The 20,631-nt window shown below is 45.7% G+C and overlaps 1 protein-coding gene across 1 annotated transcript in view; it reads left to right on the top strand.

Moving 5' to 3' along the window:
• The window catches only part of LOC144694606 (protein CC2D2B-like), a 108,520-nt gene that overhangs the window by 55,691 nt on the left and 32,198 nt on the right, over window positions 1-20,631 (top strand). The window contains exons 8-10 of the mRNA XM_078565206.1: window positions 8,339-8,473; window positions 14,314-14,508; window positions 17,085-17,207. Of these exons, the coding sequence (XP_078421332.1) occupies window positions 8,339-8,473; window positions 14,314-14,508; window positions 17,085-17,207 (453 nt within the window). The remainder of the gene's footprint in view (window positions 1-8,338; window positions 8,474-14,313; window positions 14,509-17,084; window positions 17,208-20,631) is intronic.

The raw sequence follows: 20,631 nt of genomic DNA, 5'->3' as shown, positions 1-20,631 counted from the left end.
TAGTAAAAGGAGCAGCCACAGCCAACAAACAACTATAGCAGCAGCTCTCGGCTCATACCAGCAACAAGCTGCACCTGTGTCTAATCACGAAGCTGTAACTCTTTCAGAGTCAAACAATTTAACTAAATTAACAAAAATGAGGGATAAAGTAAACACAGCCCCTAAGTTAGGTTAGCTGTAAAACCAAAGACAAAGTTTAAAGAAAACTTACAAACATCAAATCAAAATGTGATTAAGAGGGTCGATAAAGCACCCCGGTCCCCCCGGTGCCCACCAGGCACGGAAGGCCTCGATGGTGCCGGCAGACACTGCATGCTCCCTCTCCAGGGATACCTGTCCGCGAATGTAGCCGCGGAAGAGGGGCAGACAGTCGGGTCGGACGACCCCCTTGATCGCCCGCTGCCTGGACCTGTTAATGGCTAAGCCCATTTGCCATTTGGCCCACTTGGCTAAGCCCAGGAGCAGGTTCACGAGGAGGTCCTCTCCCTCCCGGCCCTCCTCCGCACCGGGTGCCCATAGATCAGGAGCGTGGGACTGAAGTGCAAACAAAACAGTAATAAAAGGTTTTTTAAATAACTGATAAGGGAGTGCAGCCTACAACACCCGATATAAACGTGGTCCACGGACTCCACAAGACCGCAAAAAGGGCAGGTATCTTGGGAGTCCGTGAACCGACACAACCTACGATTATAGGGGACTGCTGCGTGCAACACCCTCCACCCCAGGTCCCCAATGGAAAGCGGGAGGACACCTCCGTAGAGGGCCCCCCAACGGGGACCTCTGCCGTCGGACGGCAACAAGGCACACCAGGGTGTGTCCGGGCGACGGGCGAGGGCAAGGAAGTGAAGGGTGTGCAGCAGCAGTCCGTACAGGAAACTCCTCCGCGCCGTACTAAAGGACACGGAGGGCATTTCCCCGAGGCGGCTCACATTGCGGGGCACCGGCGCCCAAGGGAGGGTTCGGGGCTTGGGGCCAGTGTGAAATTCCGTCCGAACAGGGGAACACACAGACCGAAGACCACCGCACACCTGGGCCACCTCGAGACCCAGTATAACATCGGGGCCGAGCACGACCATCCTAAGGCACGAAACTGTAATTTGCACAGCCTGGACATGGGTGTTAATCATTTGTACATAATGTTCACTACTATCAATAAACTTCCAAGAATGTCTCCCTGCTCCTTGTTCAGATCAGCAGTGTTTGTGTCACTCAAATTGAAACCTTTCTGTACAAGGTAAAGGCAGGTGTCTCAGTCCAGGGCCTCTTTCCTGTGCTTTGTGCACTCTTCAGACCAAAGTGATGGTCCGGCCTCTCACTCCCTGGACATGTTACTGATGCCTGCACCTTGACGGTGCTTGTAGTTGCTGCCAGAATGTAATGGACACTCCATCTTTCTCTCAGCATCTTTAAGGTGGGGCTAGCCCCCATCTCTTCAGCATCTGTGACCAGTGATGCTGTGCTCCGGAAGGGGTCAGGTGCTAAAGGCAGACAAAGATCCTTTTAAAGTTTCATGGTTATCTCTCCATGATATGGCCCTAATCGCAGAGCACAAGCAAGCTGCCCTCAGCCAGACAGGGGTCAGAGATGCTCAAAGGCTATGGGAAGATCTATGGAGTGCCCTCACTGCATGTCATCATCGTCCTCCTGCAATTGAGCGACTATTAGGGCCTCCACTGCATCTCCATGACAGGAGCATTATCACAGAGTGTATGTGCGCTGCCATAAGCTAGACTGGAGTCAAACGTTCATAGATGCAATGTGAGGATCTAAGGTGTCTCCTCACTGCATGTCGTCATCATCCGCCCCAAGTCTAGCAGCTATGAGGGCCTCCCGAGCACACCTGCCTCATCTGGCCAGTGCGAGGGCCTCATCCCTGTTATCATTGCTTTTGAGGACTGCATCAGCTTCATCCCCGTCCTCCTCATCGGGGGAGACCTCCAGCTCCTCCATCTCTTCCTCAGCCAGCTTCTCTCCCCGTTGCAGCGCCAGGTTGTAAAAGGCGCAGCAGACAACAACGATGTGTGACACTCTCTGTGGACTATATTTCAGGGCTCCACCAGACCAGTCCAGGCACTGGAACCTCATTTACAGCATCCTGATGGTCTGCTCCACCAAGTTGTGAGTTGCAGCATAAGCCTCGTTATACCTTCGCTCTGCTTCAGTCTGAGGCTGCCGCACGGGTGTCATCAGCCACGTCTTCTGCGGGTAGCATTTGTCCCCGAGAAGCCATCCCTGTAGCTTCTGTGGACCCTGGAAGACGTCAGGGATCTGTGACCGACTGAGAATGTAGTAGTCATGGACACTCCCTGGAAGGTGTACCAGGCAGGTGGGGTGGGGGGCAAGGATGGGAGTGGTGGGACAAAGGCGTTGCGGTGGGGGGGGTGGGGTCAGGTTGGGAGGGGGGAGGAGGGAGTATGAGGTGAGGAAGATGTAAGAGAGTTTGGAGAGGGGAAGATGTCTCCGGGGAGGAGGGAGTTCGGAGGGGGGAAGATGTCCAGGGGAAGTAGGGTGTGAGGGTGGAGGAGAGATTAAGGGTAGAGGAGGAAGTAAGGGTGGAGGAGGGAGTAAGGGGGAGGTGTCCAGGTGAACATGCAAGGGAGGGGTCTGTGGAGTCAATGACTGCCTCCTGGTGAGCGAACTGAGGGTGGACATGGTGAGTGTGAGGGCAGAGGAAGCTGGTACGGTGGGAGAGTGAGGGTGTGTCGGTAACGGTAGAAGGGACGGTGAAGGTGTTTGGTGGGGATGTGTGGGATGGGCACAGGTGTTGCATGGGAGTGCAATCTGTGGGTGGCATAGATGCAGGTCGGGTCAGATGGACAACTGACAGAGAAACTCAGCAGACAGCATTGAAAATGCTCAGGACACTAAGATGAGTGTGGTGGATGAAGGCTCCCCGTGCATGGGAGAATGCTTGCATGAGGCTCCAAAAGGCCCTACCACATGCACACTTCCCCCTCCAGAATCACTTATGATCCAGCTGCATACAGCTGAACTGCTAGTTGTGAGGGGATGCAGTGGGAGGATTCGCAAACCCTGTCAATGAGGCTAAAAGACAACATTACACATTATTCAGTGAAAGTGAATATATTTTCAGATCATAAAGTGACAAAATGTGTTCACCCGTGCAATCACGTGATCAGAATTTCTTAACTTTTCTAGGCCTAGCACTTCTTCTGGGTGCTACCCTGACATCTGCAGCAGGGGTGGAGACTGCCTATGCAATGGTTAGCCCTGCTGCCTCTGATAACTTCGGTGTACGTCCTCTGGAGAGCCGACGCCTTGGGGGCCCTGGCTTTCTTTGGCTGTCCTCCTGTGGGCCAGCTGCACTCTCTGCAGTGACAGGGGACGAGGTTGAGGGGGTCAGAGGCACATGGGACTCAGAGGGAGTGAACAGCCTCTGAGATTCCTGAGTGGATGACCCAAAGGTGTCCAACTGCCACTCCTCCTCCCTTCGGGCACCCGAGGGCCCCGGCCTGACTCCTTGAGTGGAAGGAGCACCTGGAGGGGCATTGAGGTGCCCCATTTCCCTCTCGCGTTGCCACTGCAGGAACTCACCCATGGCTACCATGATGGACTATGTGCATCTCAGCATTCTGCTGGACCAGGGTCTTCATGACATCTGCCATCCTTCCCATGGAGGCCTCCATACACGCACATGTGGGCACCACTTCATCAGAGAGCAGTTGGACACATTCCTCCCACTCACATGCCACTCTGTTGAGGGCTTCCAACAGCTCTGCGTGATGTTCCCTGTCTTCTGCTGACTCTCCACAATGAGTTGGAAGACAGAGGTTTGTCATCTGACTCAGGCCTCATAGATGCCTCTTCACCAACAGTCCCTGGTTGCTGGGGAGCTCGGCTGAACCCACCTCCTCCTGCTGCAGACACATCACCAGATTGTGAACCCAAGTCTGCTCTAGATTTAGGTCCAACTGGGGTCCGTCTCTCTGTGCTGGTGGAGGGTGTGGGTAAGTGCTGTGACAGGTCTTCCAGGCTGCTCTTCAATGGAGGAGGTGTCCTCTTGGCTGGAGGAGAGGATGTGGATGTAGCTGAGGGACTGGCTGGCTGAGGGCATCAGTTGCCTGACAGAGCTCCTTGTGAACCAAAGTAGGGATAATTAGTGCATGGCAGGAGAATCAAAAGCAGGAGAGAGAGCACTCACAGTTGCGTTGAGGGATGATGTGGTGCGGGAACCTCAACTGGGTGTTCCACGCTGACCTCACCATCACCATAGGCACGGTCCACTTACTCACCAATCAGCACAATTGCACGCTCATAGAGTCATAGAGGTTTACAGCACAGGAAAAGGCCCTTCGGCCCATCGCGTCTGCGCCGGTCAAACAAGTACCTAACCATTCTACTCCCATTTTCCAGCACTAGGCCCATAGCCTTGTATGCCATGGCATCGCAAGTGCACATCCAAATACTTCTTAAATGTTATTGAGGGTTTCTGCCTCTACTACCCTTTCAGGCAGTGAGTTCTAGATTCCCACCACCCTCTGGGTGAAAATTTCTTCCTCACATCCCCTCTAAACCTCCTGCCCCTTACCTTAAATCTATGCCCCCTGGTTATTGATCCCTCCACCAAGGGGAAAAATTCCTTCCTGTCTATGCCTCTCATAATTTTATACACCTCAATCATGTTCCCCCTCAATCTCCTCTGCTCCAGGGAAAATAACCCCAGTCTATCCAATCTCTCCTCATAACTAAAACTCTCCAGCCCAGGCAACATCCTGGTAAATCCCCTCTGCACTCTCTCTAGTGCAATCACATCCTTCCTATAATGCGGATTCCAGAACTGCATGCAATACTATCCAGTGTTTTATACAGATCCAGCATAACCTCTCTGCTCTTATATTCTATGCCTCAGCTAAAAAAGACAAGTAACCCATATACCTTATCTACCTGTCCCGCTACCTTAAGGGACCGGTGGACATGCACACCAAGGTCCCTCTGATCCTCGGTACTTCCCAGGGTCCTACCATTCATTGTATATTCCTGTGCTTTGTTTGTCCTGCCCAAGTGCATCACCTCACACTTATCTGGATTAAATTCTATTTGCCATTGATCAGCCCATCTGACCAGCCCGTCCATATCCTCCTGTAATCTAAGGCTATCCTCCTCACTATTTACCACCCCACCAAATTTCGTGTCATCCATGAACTTACTAATCAATCCTCTTACATTCAAGTTTAAATCGTTTATATATACCACAAACAGCAAGGGACCCAATACCGATCCCTGTGGAACCCCACTGGACAAAGGCATCCAGTCACAAAAACACCCCTCGACCATCACTCTCTGCTTCCTGTCATTCGGCCAATTCTGGATCCAATTTGCCAAATTGCCTTGAATCCCATGAGCTCTTACCTTTGTTATCACGCTCCTCAAAGTGAGTGAGGGTCCTAATGTGGGCCACTCCATCCCTGGTCTCGGACCTCTCCCTGCTGTTGTGAGCCAGCTTCTCCTGCATGAAAACAGATGGAGAGAGTGTAAAGCAGGACACATGACACTGCAAGGAATATTTGTGTGGTGAGCGGGGCCATGGACGGGATGAGGACGGGAGCTCCAGGGGATATAAGCTTGATGGAAATGTGAGGGTGTGTGTGACAGTTAGTGGTGTTTCTCTTGAGGTGTGAGATCCCTCTGGACATGCGATGACTTTGTGAGTGTGTGAGTTGGGAGTGATGAGAAGAGTGACTTATCCTGGTGGAACGGATAAGAGCATTCCCTTCCTTCACTGGATGGCTGGCTTCCTCTGTGCTCCGGTGGTGCTGACCGCCACTGCCACCACCTCCCAGGCTGGATTGGTGACTCTGGTGGACGTCCTGCAGCCAGAGCAGGGGTAGAGGACATCGCAGCGGCCTTCCACTGCAACCAGCAAGCACCCCAGGAAGGGGTCACTGAATTTGGGGTTACTGTCTTCTTTGCTTTTGAGGTGATCTGTCACCTGGAGCAGTCCTGGTCCGTAGACATGAAGTTGGCTACGCTCTGGTATGCTTTAAATATGGCGCCTGGAGTGAAGAAGCCGAGGTCACGGTGTGGCGGGCAAATCCAAGCTGGCCCGCCATTGACCCTGAGTGTTTCCCGTGAATAATTATTAATGAGGCGGGTGTACCAGGTAGGGGACAATACGGAGCGAAAACCCGCCAATTGCATCTGGTGGGTAAAACATCTTTTTCACGCCTGCTTTTGCACTTGGTGCAAATTTGGGATGATTCTGCCCTTTGTCTACTTTAAACAAAATGTTATTGATCCCTAACTGAATCTTACTAAAAACTTGGGGGTCTGGTCAAGGATCATAACCCTATTTCCAGTTTTCTATATATATTTGCAGATATTGGTTGACTGAATGAGGAATGGTGATAGATTATTTATTGTAACTAGAAACCTCTTTGGCCTTAGAAAGAAATGTCAACTTCACAATGTTCCATATGGATACACTCTTCTTCTCTTTCCAAGCCAATATACCTTGGAGCTGCTTTTTTGCTGAAGTTTCTAGTTACTATTTGTATTATTTACTGTAATGTTTCAGTGCTGCTGTTGGTTCTTTGGATTTTTAAAAATTCATTTATGGGATATGGGCATTGCTGGCTAGGCCAGCGTTTATTGCCCATCCCTAATTGTCTTTGAGAAGGCGGTGGTGAGTTGCCTTCTTGAACCGCTGCAGTCCCTGTTGTGTAGATACACCCACAGTGCTGTTGGGGAGGGAGTTTCAGGATTTTGACCCAGCGACAATGAAGGAGTGGCGATATATTTCCAAGTCAGGATGGTGAGTGGCTTGGAGGGGAATTTCCAGGTGGTGGTGTTCCCATGTATCTGCTGCCCTTGTCCTTCTAGATGGTAACGGTCGTGGGTTTGGAAGGAGCTGTCGAAGGAGCCTTGGTGAGTTTCTGCATTGCATCTTGTAGATGGTATACCCTGCTGCCACTGTAAGTTGGTGCTAGAGGGAGTGAATGTTTGTGAAAGGGGTGCCAATCAAGCAGGCTGCTTTGTCCTGGATGGTGTCGAACTTCTTGAGTGTTGTTGAAGCTGCATTCATCCAGGCAAGCGGGGAGTATTCCATCACACTCCTGACTTGTGCCTTGTAGATGGTGGACAGGCTTTGGGGAGTCAGGTGGTGAGTTACTTGCTGCAGGATTCCTAGCCTCTGACCTGCCCTTGTAGCCACAGTATTTATATGGCTAGTCCAGTTCAGTTTCTGGTCAATGGTAACCCCCAGGATCTTGATAGTGAGGGATTCAGCGATGGTAATGCCATTGAATGCCAAGGATTTAATACATTCCTCCTCAAGGCAACAAATAAAGGCTTGCTTAAGATTAAGGCTATATTGCAATGGATCAATGAAGATCACTAGCTCACTAAGGGCACAATATTTGTTAAGGATACGTTAGTAAATAATTATTCCAAGTAGGATATGGTTATTCTATTTCAATGTGGATTTGACTGTCAAACAATGAACAAGAATGCTTACATTCTGCAATTAATTTTCTGTTATAGTCAAGCTATTATTTCCAAATATAGGTATTAATCATTTATTGCAAGATTTACTTATTAGCAAAATCGTTTTATTCATGAATTTGTTACTTGTATGTTAAGGATTTTTTTCCAACTTTTTCAATTGAAATTGCTTCCACAGTACAATGGTTACCAACATAAAATATTTTTTAAGCATAAAATTCCTTTTGCAATAATGCCAGATCACACCCTCTAGTGCACTCCAGAACCAAACCTACTGAAGCATGCAATGTCAGGGAGAAGGCACTTAGTATTGCATGGGGCCAGTGGGGCTTCCAACATCTTCCCGTATCTTAAGCTCCTGCTACCCACAAACTGCTGGAAAAGCTGTATCTTTGCCCAGTCTGGGATGTGGACTAGGCTCCTGATGAACAAAAGTGGACTCCACCAGGGCACATCCTTGTCAGTGGCATCCATGTGTGCCTCTCAGGAGCCCAGTCCGCCTCTTTTCCTGATATATATGACTTTCAACTGTAGACTCAGTCCCTGTGAGGCCAGGACACTGCAATTCCTGATGAATCTCTAGTCCCACATCTTATGTTGATGGCTTTGTATGGTGGGCAGAGGCTCTACCCCGTACTAGGCAATTCCATAAACTAGGCCTCATATTAGAATCTGATGTATCCAAGTCCCACCAAAGTTTGTGGTCATTCTAGTAGGCTCCCACCAAATTTATGGACGAGGAATTTCAGCCTCCTTGTCCATTTTCTTGTTTTGACATTTTCATATTTTAAATTTTGATATTGTGTTTTCTTTAGGTTTTGAATATAGTTATTCAAAAGATATTCTGATTCTTAACCTCGCAACTTCTATTTTAAAGGGAGCGACAGCTTATGTGATTACTCAAGAAAAAATGAACACCATGATTTGGAATCCAGAAACTGGAGAGTGTTATGACCAGAATGATGCTTTTTGTTCTGTGCAAAGTGCTGATTGCTTAATCAATAACGAAAATGTGAGTAACCTTGGGCATAAAAGCAGACTTATCTCAACTAAAACTGTACATGCCAATCACATTTTTAGAATTACTTATCTTAAGCTAAACTTCAAGGCTTGAAATTTGATTGGATCTGAAAATGGACAGAGGCTCCAGCTTATGGCCTGACACTTATGGCCTGAATTTTACCGATCAGGTGGGTGATCTGATCTCAGAGGTGGGGATGGGGGGTATTCGGGTGGCAGGTCTTCCTCGAAGTTTTATGAGGAAGAGTTCATAAAGGGGCTTGGCATATAGTGTGGATGCATACAGAGAGATTCTAAGGGCCTCTTAAGAAAGCTGCATTCTCACCTCTGGGTGAGAACTTCTTGGTTCAGTGGCCCCTTCCATGACCTCATGTGAGGTTCTGCTGACCAAAGAGTTATGAATCTCTCTGCTGTGCATATCACCGAGAGGGGAGCTGGGCCACATGGTGCCATCTTCATTGGCTGGCACCTGTTGAGGTGCCTCATACTCATCTTCCTCTCCTGGGGACTCTACTTGCTCAGTATCTTCCTCTGGCTCCAGTGTGTTACTCCCCCCAGTGCGTCAAGCTGTGTAATATGCAGATCACAATGATATGGGATTCCCATGAGGGTGCTTTTGCAAGGTTCTCCCAGAAGTATCGAGGCATCTAAACCTCATCTTCAAAATACCAATGGCCTGTCGATTGTGGCTCTAGTGGTCACGGGCAGCTATTGTATATGTCCTCTGTCTGTATGTTGGGGTTGCTTCAAAAGGACAGAAGCCATAGGATACCCTGTGTCCTCAGAATCCAGCCACAGATCACATGAAAAGCTGAGGCAATGGGGACTGTCTTAGGTTGTAGAAGTCATGGCAACTTCGCAGAAACCTCGTGCACACCTACATGATCTGCTTATGGTTGTCACGGATGACTTGAACATTCAGGGAGTGGAACCCCTGTTCAAAGACAACTTGCTGCCTTGAGGGAGACTTAATGGCCACATGATTACAGTCAATGACCCCCTGCACCTGGGAAAATCTCACCATGGCCCCGAAGCTAGCTTTCCTCTCAGCCTGTCTGGCCAGAACTGCTGTGAAATAATATATTGGCTAGCCCGAAGGTACATGACACCTGTGACCTCCTTTATGCAGTGAAGACCCTCTGACTGAGAGATGACACATAGATATACTCTAAATCAGTTCTAAGACGAAAACATGACTCAAGTGTCTCACAAAATAATACACCTGTGTATGCATACATTGAGCAAACAATTAACAAACTTAGATCAGTTTTCGCTTTGTGAAAAAAAAGGGCCAAACCTTCCAATCTCCAGATCGTTGGGGACCAAACATATGAGCGACAGAAGATGTATGTCAGGACGCTGTGGAAGTCCTGCGCGCGAACCTACATGGAAATTGCCCTGGAAGTTTAAACTACTGATGGGCAATTCCCCTACTCCCTGGGACCCTCCGCAAATGTCTCAGAATCTCCGAGACCTTGGACAGTTCCACAGTACTTAGCTGGTTAGTAACCCAAGAAATGTTAGACATTAAAACCTAGTCTAACACCTGGGTAACTCCACAACTGACCCCTCACTCCCCCACCGCTGATCCGATTACGCCTCCCGACTACATGACAACCCCCTACCACTGACTTGATTGCGCCTCCCGACAACCCCCACCGCTGACCTGATTGCACTTCCTGACCACCTTACAACCCCCACCGCCAACGTGATTGCGCCTCCCAACTGCCAATCAACCCAACTACCTCCCGACCCGACTACCCTCCTGACCACCTGACCCAACCTCCCATCTATCCCTCTGCACCGACCTGACAAAACCACCCAACCCAATCACCCTGACCTGACTACTCACCTACCTACCCACTTCACCCATCTACCCACCTACCACCTCACCCACCTACCCACCCTACCAACCAATCCACCTACCCGTTCACCCATTCATCCGCTCACCCATTCATTTATGCATTCACTAACATTCAAAGACTGAACCTTTAAACTTACCCTATGGAAGCTAGAGGCCATAAAATGGGATGTGTGTCCTCTCTTCCCCCAACTTTACTCCGCTCCAATGTACTTCCCCAGAGGATGCTGCACTGTGCATTTCTGTGAAAGCTGTGATCAGAAGACCCTGGAAAAATTGCACAGCAGCATCAAATCAGGGGAATTTGAGCTCAGAATTGTAACTGCTTGAGACGATGTTGATTAAGATGTTTAAAATACTTCCAGCACTAAACCTACAAAAGGTTAAACAGCTTTGAGCTCTGTACACAGAATAGTAGGTGATACTGACAATAAAAACCATTACACATACTTTTTAAGGACATGCTTACAAACAAAAGAAATGCTCTAACTTGTTAAACATTCACACCAAACATATGAGCGACAGAAGATGTATGTCAGGATGCTGTGGAAGTCCTGCGCGTGGACCTACATGGAAATTGCCCTGGAAGTTTAAACTTCTGATGGGCAATTCTCCTTCTCCCTGGGACCCTCCGCAAATGTCTCAGAATCTCGGAGACCTTGGACAGTTCCACAGTACTTGGCTGGTTAGTAACCCAAGAAATGTTAGACATTTGTTAACAGTGTTAACGCTGCTGGGGAAAGACTGTATACCATCCTAAATCTAACAGATGAGCAAAGAAAAAAGATGCCAGGGATTTTGAAAGCCTTGAATGCACATTTTGAACCCTGAATGAATGTTACATATGGACAATATGTATTCAACATTAAGAGTTCAGAGTGAAAATGAGACCATTGAACAATATGTGATGGCAGTAATGGAGCTAGCAGAGTCACATGAATTTGGACAGCTAAAAGATGATCTGATTAAAGATAGATGGGTCCTAGGCATGAGAGACCCCTCAGTGACAGCAAGTCTACTGAAAGATGAAAAACTGATGCTAAAGAAAACGATTGACGTGTGTCAAAATGTGGAAGTTGCGAAACGTCAGCTAGAGCCATATGGCAGAGCACATCAGGAGATACATTATGCTGAGAGACAATCCAGAAGCACTCACAGACAAAGGGCAGGATGCAAATGCTGTGGAAGACAGCATACACAGGAGAAGAAGAATTGCCCAGCATGGGGAAAGCAGTGTTTTAACTGTAAGAAGCAAAATCATTTCTCCCACAAGTGCTTGGCCAGAAAAAGGCAAAACAAGCTGATACAGATGACCACTGCAGAGATATCAGCAGAGGAGTCTGATAAAGAACTATGCATGATACAACAGGTTGGTTCCATCAAGTCTAGGAGACATAGGTAACAGTTACAATGATGACCCCAGAAGGAGTGTATCAAGCAAATAGGAAATGTCAGGTAGACACGGTGCATCATGCAATATCATGACCCTCACAGACCTGTGCGAAGTAGCTTAACATGGCAAACGGAACATTAAGCCCTCAAAAGTAAGATTGAGGCTATATGATGGCGGAGAGGACATATGAGTCTGACAACCCAAAGCAATGGTAAGGAGGAAGATCTGGAGTTCCAGATCATAAATGGGATGCAACATCCACTCATTTCAGCTGAAGCAAGTCTAAAGCTTGGACTCGAAACCGTAAACGTGCCAGTGACTTAACGTGTCACAACACACAAAACCATTGATGGCAGAACAGATCTAGGGGAGTACAAAGATGTGTTTACATGGTTGGGATGCCTACAAGGTGAATATCATCTAAAAGTAGATAAGAGTAAGACCATTTCTGCATCTGCCGAGAAGAGTTCCAGCTGCCCTCAAATCAAGTCTAAAAGACAAGATTGAAGAGCTGGAAAAGAGGGGAGTAATCAAAAAAGTGACAACTCCTACAGACTGGATTAGTAGCATGGTAGCAGTGAAACAACCTGGAAAGCTGTGAGTATGCTCAGACCCAAAGGATCTAAATAAAGCCCTGAAGAGATCTCACCACCCCATGCCATCCATTGGAGGAATTTTACTTCAACTTGCCAAGGCAAAGATATTCGCTACCATATATGCAAAGGATGGCTACTGGCAAGTGAAGCTGGATGAGAGCAGCAGCTTTCTAATCACATTCTGGACGCCATTTGGGAGACCTAGATGGTTGCGAATGTCTTTTGGCATTTCATGGCTCCAGAAGAATATCAACACAGACAACACAAGGTAGTCAGTGATCTTCCTGGAGTGGAAGCCATAGTGGATGGTCTCCTAGTCTTTGAATGTGGAGACACAATGGAAGAAGCCATAGCTGACCATGATCAGAATTTAATATGACTACTGGAGAAAGCTCGCCAGATGAATCTGAAGTTGAACAAGAAAAAATTGCAACTGAAGATGCCCAAACATAGGTCATGTATTGATGGTAAAAGTTCTTTGCCTGATCCTGACAATGTGAGAGCTGTAGCAGTGATGCAGTGACCGACAGACATGAAAGTAGTGCAACGATTTGTTGGATTTATGAACTATCTAGCAAAATTTTTTGTCTAATTTGTCAGCACAGTGTGAACCATTATGCAAGCTCACGGCCAAGGAGTACTATGATGTCAATGAGGAAGTCACCTTGCAGTGTGTGACACCAGCGAGACAGGTCCGGTGAGCAACACTGATGCAGCAAGGGCAACCGGTTGCATTTGCATCCAGGGCACTAATGCAAATGGAAGGACGCTATACTCAGATTGAGAAAGAGTACCCAACTATTGCTTTTGCCTGTGAGCATTTTCATCAGTACCTGTAACAGTGGAGTCCGACCAGAAGCCCCTTCAAAGCATTTTTTGCAAACCAGTACCATCTGCTCCAAAGCAACTGCAAAGAATGTTACTTCGCTTACAAAGATATCATCTGGACATACGAGCAAGGAAAACAGACATACATTGCAGACATGCTGTCGAGAGCAGCACTCTCCATGAAGAAAGTTGAGGATGCTACAACAGAATGTGACATCTTCCAGATTCAACGTGAAACAGCAGCTAGACATGATCTGGAAGCCATCAACCCAGCAGAGACATTGAATCTGACAGACAAGTGCCTTGCTCAAATCAAGCAAATTACCCAAAAAGATGCAACTTTACAAACTCTACAGGAAGTGGTGATGAAAGGATGGCCTAAGAGCATTAAAGACACACCTATGGCCATATTGGGCATACCAAGATCAACTGACAGCCCGAGATGGCATCTTGTACAAAGGAAATTGAGTCATTATCCCTAAGGAGATGAGAGGAGAAATGCTGAAGCACATACATGCAAGCCATCAAGGAATTGAACTGACTCTGAGAAAGGCAAAAGATGTGCTCTACTAGCCAAACATGAGCAATGAAATTAAAGACCATATTGGCTAGTGCGGTGCGTGTAACTAGTACCAAGCTAAACAAGCTAGAGAGCCGTTGATGACACATGATATCCTGGACAGACCATGGATGAAGCTTGGAGTAGACCTTCTCACTTTGGCAGGAACTGATTATCTTGTCACTGTAGGCTACTATTCTGACATTCTGACTACTGGGAGTTAGACCAGTTGATTTCAATGCCAACAAGAGAAATAGTAGAATGCCTGAAAGCACACTTTAGTTGGTACAGCATTCCAGGCATTGTGATGAGTGACAATGGCCCTCAGATCACAAGTGAAAAATTCAGCCGATTCAAAAGGATTAGGAAATTCAGCACTACACATCATCTCCGCACTATCCCTAAGTGAATGGAAAGGCTGAGGTGGCAGTAAAAGTCGCCAAAGGACTGGTCAAGAAATTGAGCAAATCTAGCACTGATGTTTACAAGGCGATCCTTGAGTGGAGAAACATACCTACTGAAGGCATGGAAAGTAGTCCTGTCCAGAGACTGATCTCACACCACATGCAAAACCACTCTTCCAATAACAAATTAGCTACTGAAACCAGAAGTAGTAGCAGGCGTTAGTGAAAAGAAAAAGGTGAAACGACCGAAAGCCAAATTCCAGTTTGACAAGACTGCCAAGCCACTGCCAGTGCTGAGCAGTCAGGGTGCAAACCTTCACTGCTCTCAACAGGAGTCAGTCCAATTGGTAACTTGGCGCATGCATAGAGAAATTGTCACCTTGATTGTACGTAGTGGAAGTGAATGACCAAATATACTGGTGCAACCGCAGGCATATCCGAACTAGCGAAGCTGTTCCTTTACAGCAATCGGGCAGTCAGGAAGAAGGGATCTCATCAGCTGTACTAAGTACGTAACTACCATAAATCCCAGAGGTCCATGAGTCCCCAATAACAGCAATGGAACAACAACAGTCACCAAGGCAACAAGTGCCATGGGAACAACACATCACCCAGACAAACAACCAATGTCAATGCACACATGTTCCATTAAGCGACCTGCACAGTTTAAAGACTCTGTACACAATGCATGTGCAGAGACTGAGTAGTAGACCAAACAGTTGTCAGTGCATGAAAACACAGTATATATAGTGGGTAACTTGGGCAACTCAAAGTCTCACAGGATCGTGCATGCAAATCTGTCTTTTGTTCACTGGGGAATAAAGGGGATGTTTGTACTTTTTTTTAAATATGAAAAAGGGGATGTTTGGGTTTTGGAAATTTGCCAAACCTATACTTTATCTGTTCCTGCCTTTCATATCCAGACCGCAGTAACTTCAGCTGTGTATATTATGTACCTAGTGCTTGGGGCGCCTTAACAATTAATCTAAATTCAACACATATAGTCATACCGACTGACTCCAGTTACCTCGACTACAGCTCCTCACACCCTGCTTCCTGTAAGGACTCCATCCCATTCTTTCAGTTCCTTCGCCTCTGTCGCATCTGTTCTGCTAATGCCACTTTCCAAAACAGTTCTTCTGACATGTCTTCCTTCTTCCTTAACCAAGGTTTTCCACCCATGGTGGTTGACAGGGCCCTCAACTGTGTCTGGCCCATCTCCTGCACATCTACCCTCACACCTTCCTCTCACTTCCAGAACCATGACAGGGTCCCCCTTGTCCTCACTTATCACCCCATCAGCCTCCGCATTCAAAGGATCATCCTCTGCCATTTCCACTAACTCCAGCATGATGCCACCACCAAACGCATCTTCCCATCACCCCTCCCGTCGTCATTCCGTAGGCACCGTTCCCTCTGGGACACCCTGGTCCTCTCCTCCATCACCCCCTACACCTCAACTCCCTCCCATGGCACCTTCCCATGCTACCGCAGAAGGTGCAACACCTGCCCCTTTACTTCCCACCTCCTCACCGTCCAAGAACCCAAACACTCCTTTCAAGTGAAGCAGCACTTCACTTGCACTTCCCTCAATTTAGTCTACTGCATTCGCTGCTCCCAATGCAGTCTCCTCTACATTGGAGATACCAAATGCAGACTGGGTGACCGCTTTGCGGAACACCTTCGGTCTGACCGTAAGCATGACCCAGACCTCCTGTCGCTTGTCATTTCAACACACCACCCTGCTCTCAAGCCCACATGTCCGTCCTTGGCCTGCTGCAATGTTCCAGTGAAGCTCAACGCACACTGGAGGAACGGCACCTCATCTTCTGACCAGGCACTTTACAGCCTTCCGGACTTAACATTGAGCTCAACAACTTCAGAACTCTCTCCTCCATCCCCACCCCCTTTCCGATCCCCCTGTTTTCTAATAAGTTATATATTTTTAAAATATATTTTTCTTTTCCCACCTATTTCTATTATTATTTTAAAATTTATTTCCATCCATTGTTTTATCTCCACCTTTTAGCCTATTTTGATCCCTTCCCCTTACCCCACCCCCATTATGGCCATCTGTCATTTGCTCATCCTGCTTTCTACCTTTAATGTCACCATTAGCTTACATCCTTTAGCTAATATCACCATCGTCAACACCCCTTTGTCCTTTTGTCTATGACATCTTTGGCAATCTCTTCTTTGCCTCCACTGGCCCTCTATCCAGCTCTACCTGTCCCACCCCCCTTAAACAGCTTATATTTCACCTCATTTCTATTTTTCTTTATTTCTGTTGAAGAGTCATATGGACTCGAAACGTTAACTGTCTTCCTCTCCACAGATGCTGTCAGACCTGCTGAGTTTTTACAGCTATTTTTGTTTTTGTTACATATATCATCGTGCAAGTTTGCAAATATGGTAGCAACCGTAAATCAACTATGTACTGATTACTTAATTCTGTATACTTAGTTGTAAAGTAACTTGAAGTAGTTCCCAAACTGTAGCATTCTACATAATTAAATATTGCAATGAAATATAGCATCAATGATTTTTGGAGTATAATGTTACCCCAGTTCAATAATGAAAAAGATAATCTTTCTTTAGAAATTTGACAGAGACACGTTAAAACTTATTAGAAACTAATTCAGACACAAAAATTTTGTAGGTGCTGGAAGTCTTAAATAAAAACAGAAAATGCTAGAAATGCTCAGCAGGTTTGGCAGCATCTGTCGAGAGAGAAACAGTTAGCAGAGAATAGATAAACAGAGCACCTGGTCATGACCTGAAATTTGTATTCTCTCTTTACAAATGTTGATGTTGTCCGACCTACTGAGCATTTCCAGCATGTTCTGTTTTTATTATATAAAGCTTATTGGCAAAGTTTTAATTCTTGCACAAAATATTTTAATTAATGTATAATAATAAAGTATTTTAAAAATTATATAATGACTTTTGAAATATGTTACAGATCTGGGTTAATATTCAAATGCACAGTCTTCCTATGAGTTTAAGTTTTGACGTCACAAAGGAATATAATTGGCGACCATTCTTCATTAAGAGTTCCCAGCATCATGTACTATCTTCTGTGCAGGTAGTATGCACAAACCAAAATTTTGTTATTTTCATAGATCTTGAAATAACATTTACCTGCTAATATAAAATTGCTTGTTTTGAACTAATTTTAATAAAAGTGCAGCTTTTCTATTGTTGCACATTGAATATTTTATATAGATTGATTCAATAATATGAAGAAACCGTGTGTATTAGAACTTAGATGCAATTATAACTATAATACTGAAATATTTTCTAGCCACAAGAATTAATCTACTATTCCACAGATGGAAGCATGGTGGATAAATTACAGAACAGGTAGAAGCTATTTTTACTGTTATGTATTCAAAGAAGTATTTGGTACAATACAAGACTAGTACGTACCCCAAAAAGATAAAATATCTACTTGTGTAGTTAGGCAACCTGGGTCAATATGAGTCAAGTTACAGAATAAACCTAAAAGCAGAGGCTTACAGAAATGCAAAAATAAGTGGAATTCCAGCAGATTGGATTCCAGAAAAATCATAAAAAGAAACAAAGAAAATATTCAGAACCAAAAAAAAGAAGAGAATACAAAGGAATATTTGTAAGGGATATCAGGGCTAACAGTGAAAGATTTTATAACTATAATTAAACAGAGAAAGGATAGCATATTGGCTCATTAAAGATGGATGCAGGTAATCAAAAACTAAATGGCAAACTCATTAAGTAAGTATTTGCATTCATCTTCATAGTATACTAAGTCCTCACTTAAAGTTGCTGTTGCATTCCTAAAAGGTGCGACTTTAAGTGAAACAACTTAAAGCAAATCAGATTTTCCCATTAGAACCAATGTAAAAACTGTAGTTAGGTTCTGTAGCACCTTTGCCATCAGAAAAAAAAACATTAAAACATTATACCCTGTTAGTTGAAGTGCTTCACATCGCTAAACTCCTATATTGGTAAATGAAATAGCTTCTAAAATAAAACAAATTTAAAAATATAAAATAAATATGCTAACTTTCTACTTACTTCCCACTTGTTGCACATTCTGCTCCCTGGCCTTCCTGGTTGTTGCAGATTCTTCCTCTCACCAACTTTCCGGTTTGTGACCTCTGCTGCTCCCTAACCCTCCCAGTGACTCTTGTACTCACTGAACCATCCCCCCTTTCCCCACCTCCCCCACCTACCAGGCTCCCTAGTATGGATTTGTGAAAGATGTCTGATCTGAACAGTAAAATTTGTTTGAGAAGGTCATCCTCAAGGTGGATAAGGGAGAAATCACAAGCAAAAAACGAAAACATATGGAGTTAGAGGCAATCTTGTGGCATGGGTTGGAGATTGATTGAAAAGTAGCAAGGGTATATATTCTGACTGATGGAATATGACAAGTGATGTCACCAGGTATCTGTACTGCAGCCTTAGCTGTTCACTGTATTAATCAATGATAAGAATGAAGGAATAGAGAGTTGTATATCAAAGTTTATTGCTGACACCAATTAGGAGATGCAGTAAACTGTGCGGAAACCTTTTGGCTGAAGATGTAATTTTCAGCTTTCCAATACATTTACGAATAAGGCCTGGATTTTCGCTCCTGAGTTAGGCAGCAGGAGTCAGGAAATTACCCAGCCTGTCATGCCTGCTTAAGGGAAAGGTGCCCTGAATGGCGGGATGTCATTCCAGGGGGTTGGGTACAGGATGGAATCGGGCCTGTTGCACCCAGTGGCAGTCAGAGGTGGCCACAGGGGCTGCTGGGTGCCAAGGCAGACTGTTTAAAACACCCGCTTCGGTTCTCTGGGGCTTCATCCCAGTCATTTTCTTAAACATTAGGGGCCCTAGTCCTCACCCCTCCTACTCCCTCACTCCCTCACCCATACCCATATATGCCAACTCATGCCAACCCATGCCCCCACTCACCCCAATGGCCCCTCATATCTCCAAGCTAACCCATGCCCCCACACATCTCCATAGCCCCTCTTAAAGTCCCTATGCCAACTTAGTGCCAAGTTCCTGCCCACACCCACCACTCTTCCCTTACACCCTCCAGGCTAACTCATCGAGTATCCACCATGGACGGAACTAGGGAGCTATGCTGAGATGGAATAAAATAAAGTTCTAAATATCTATTGCAGCCTTCACTATATTAAAAACATTACTCCCATTCATGAAAGCCCATTTAAAAACATTTAAATCCCATCAAGTACTTAAACATTAAAAACAGACACTTAATATTCATAACCCCACACCAAAGACAACTAATTTGGACTGTCAATCAACTGTGAACTTACAACCCCCAACTACGATAATGATAGTTTGTGGAAAGCAGCCAAGCAATAACAATGCTATAATGATAGCACTTGGGTTTATGTTAACAAACAGCTATTGAAAACGGCTGAAGCAGATTTTTATTCCTACTCCATGGACACAGGCAGTCTAATATTTAAAAAATTTTAAAGGGTTGTGGATTTAAATAAGTTGACGGCTCGAGTTTTTTCAACTCTCAGACAGGCAGTTTTTTTCAATTTTGAAAGGGCTAGACATTTAAATAACTTTGCAGCTTAACAGTTCTACAGACCTTGCCTGTCCTTCAAGAGCATTTATGACTACTTTAATGATCTGTAACTCCAACACTATGGGATAAGTTTCCCTACTGCAGTGAAAATGGGCCTGTTTGAACTCAGCACTCAAATGATCCTGTTGGGTTCAGGTTTCCCATATGCCAGAATCATGTGCCGCACCCTTTCCTCTACTGGCAAAAATGGAATCTGTTGAAAATGGGGTGGGGCTTCCGGATCTGGGTCCCATCTGACATTTTGGAGGCCCGCAGAATCTCCATGACTCAGTGAAAATCCAGGCCTAAGTCTTGATAGCGTTATCAACCACCATGGCTGAGTTAAGTCTTTTCTCGCCCTGTTTCCACATTTGGTAGCAGGCATTAGTGAATAATGACAAGAATTGGGAATCCTGAATAACATTTTTTACCTTACTCATCCAGGATTACTAATGCCAATTTTAGCATGATGTGTAAGTAATTAACATTGCTATCAAACATAAAGCATCCTGGCATTTTATTCTCCCATCCATTTCAAAATAGGGCTGTTTTATGATCGCAAAATTGGTTAATCAAAAAGTATACCACAATCACCTGTTTTAAGCCCTACACTGTGCACATTAGATTCAGAAGGTGGCTCCTTTAATCTGCATTCTGTGGGTTGTAGTCCAGAGTATTTGCCAAAGTAGCACAGGTGTAATCTGGGAGTTAAAAGCCACCACTGATTGCACAGAAAATCATAAGGTTTTATGCAGGGAAATCCCCACGGTTGATAATGATCACTGTGATACTGGCCCCTAACTTCCAGTGGAGTAGCAAATGAGTTGGATTGCCACTATGCTCGTAGTTCCTTACCTTGAAATGCAAGCGTCCTATTTCATCCAACCTTCCAACATGCTGGGTTACAACTATGTAGCACAGTGGGTTCCCAGGG

This window comes from Cetorhinus maximus, chromosome 20 (assembly GCF_964194155.1).
Source record: "Cetorhinus maximus chromosome 20, sCetMax3.hap1.1, whole genome shotgun sequence".
Taxonomy (NCBI): Eukaryota; Metazoa; Chordata; class Chondrichthyes; order Lamniformes; family Cetorhinidae; genus Cetorhinus; species Cetorhinus maximus.
This window is presented reverse-complemented; position numbering and strand designations above follow the sequence as displayed.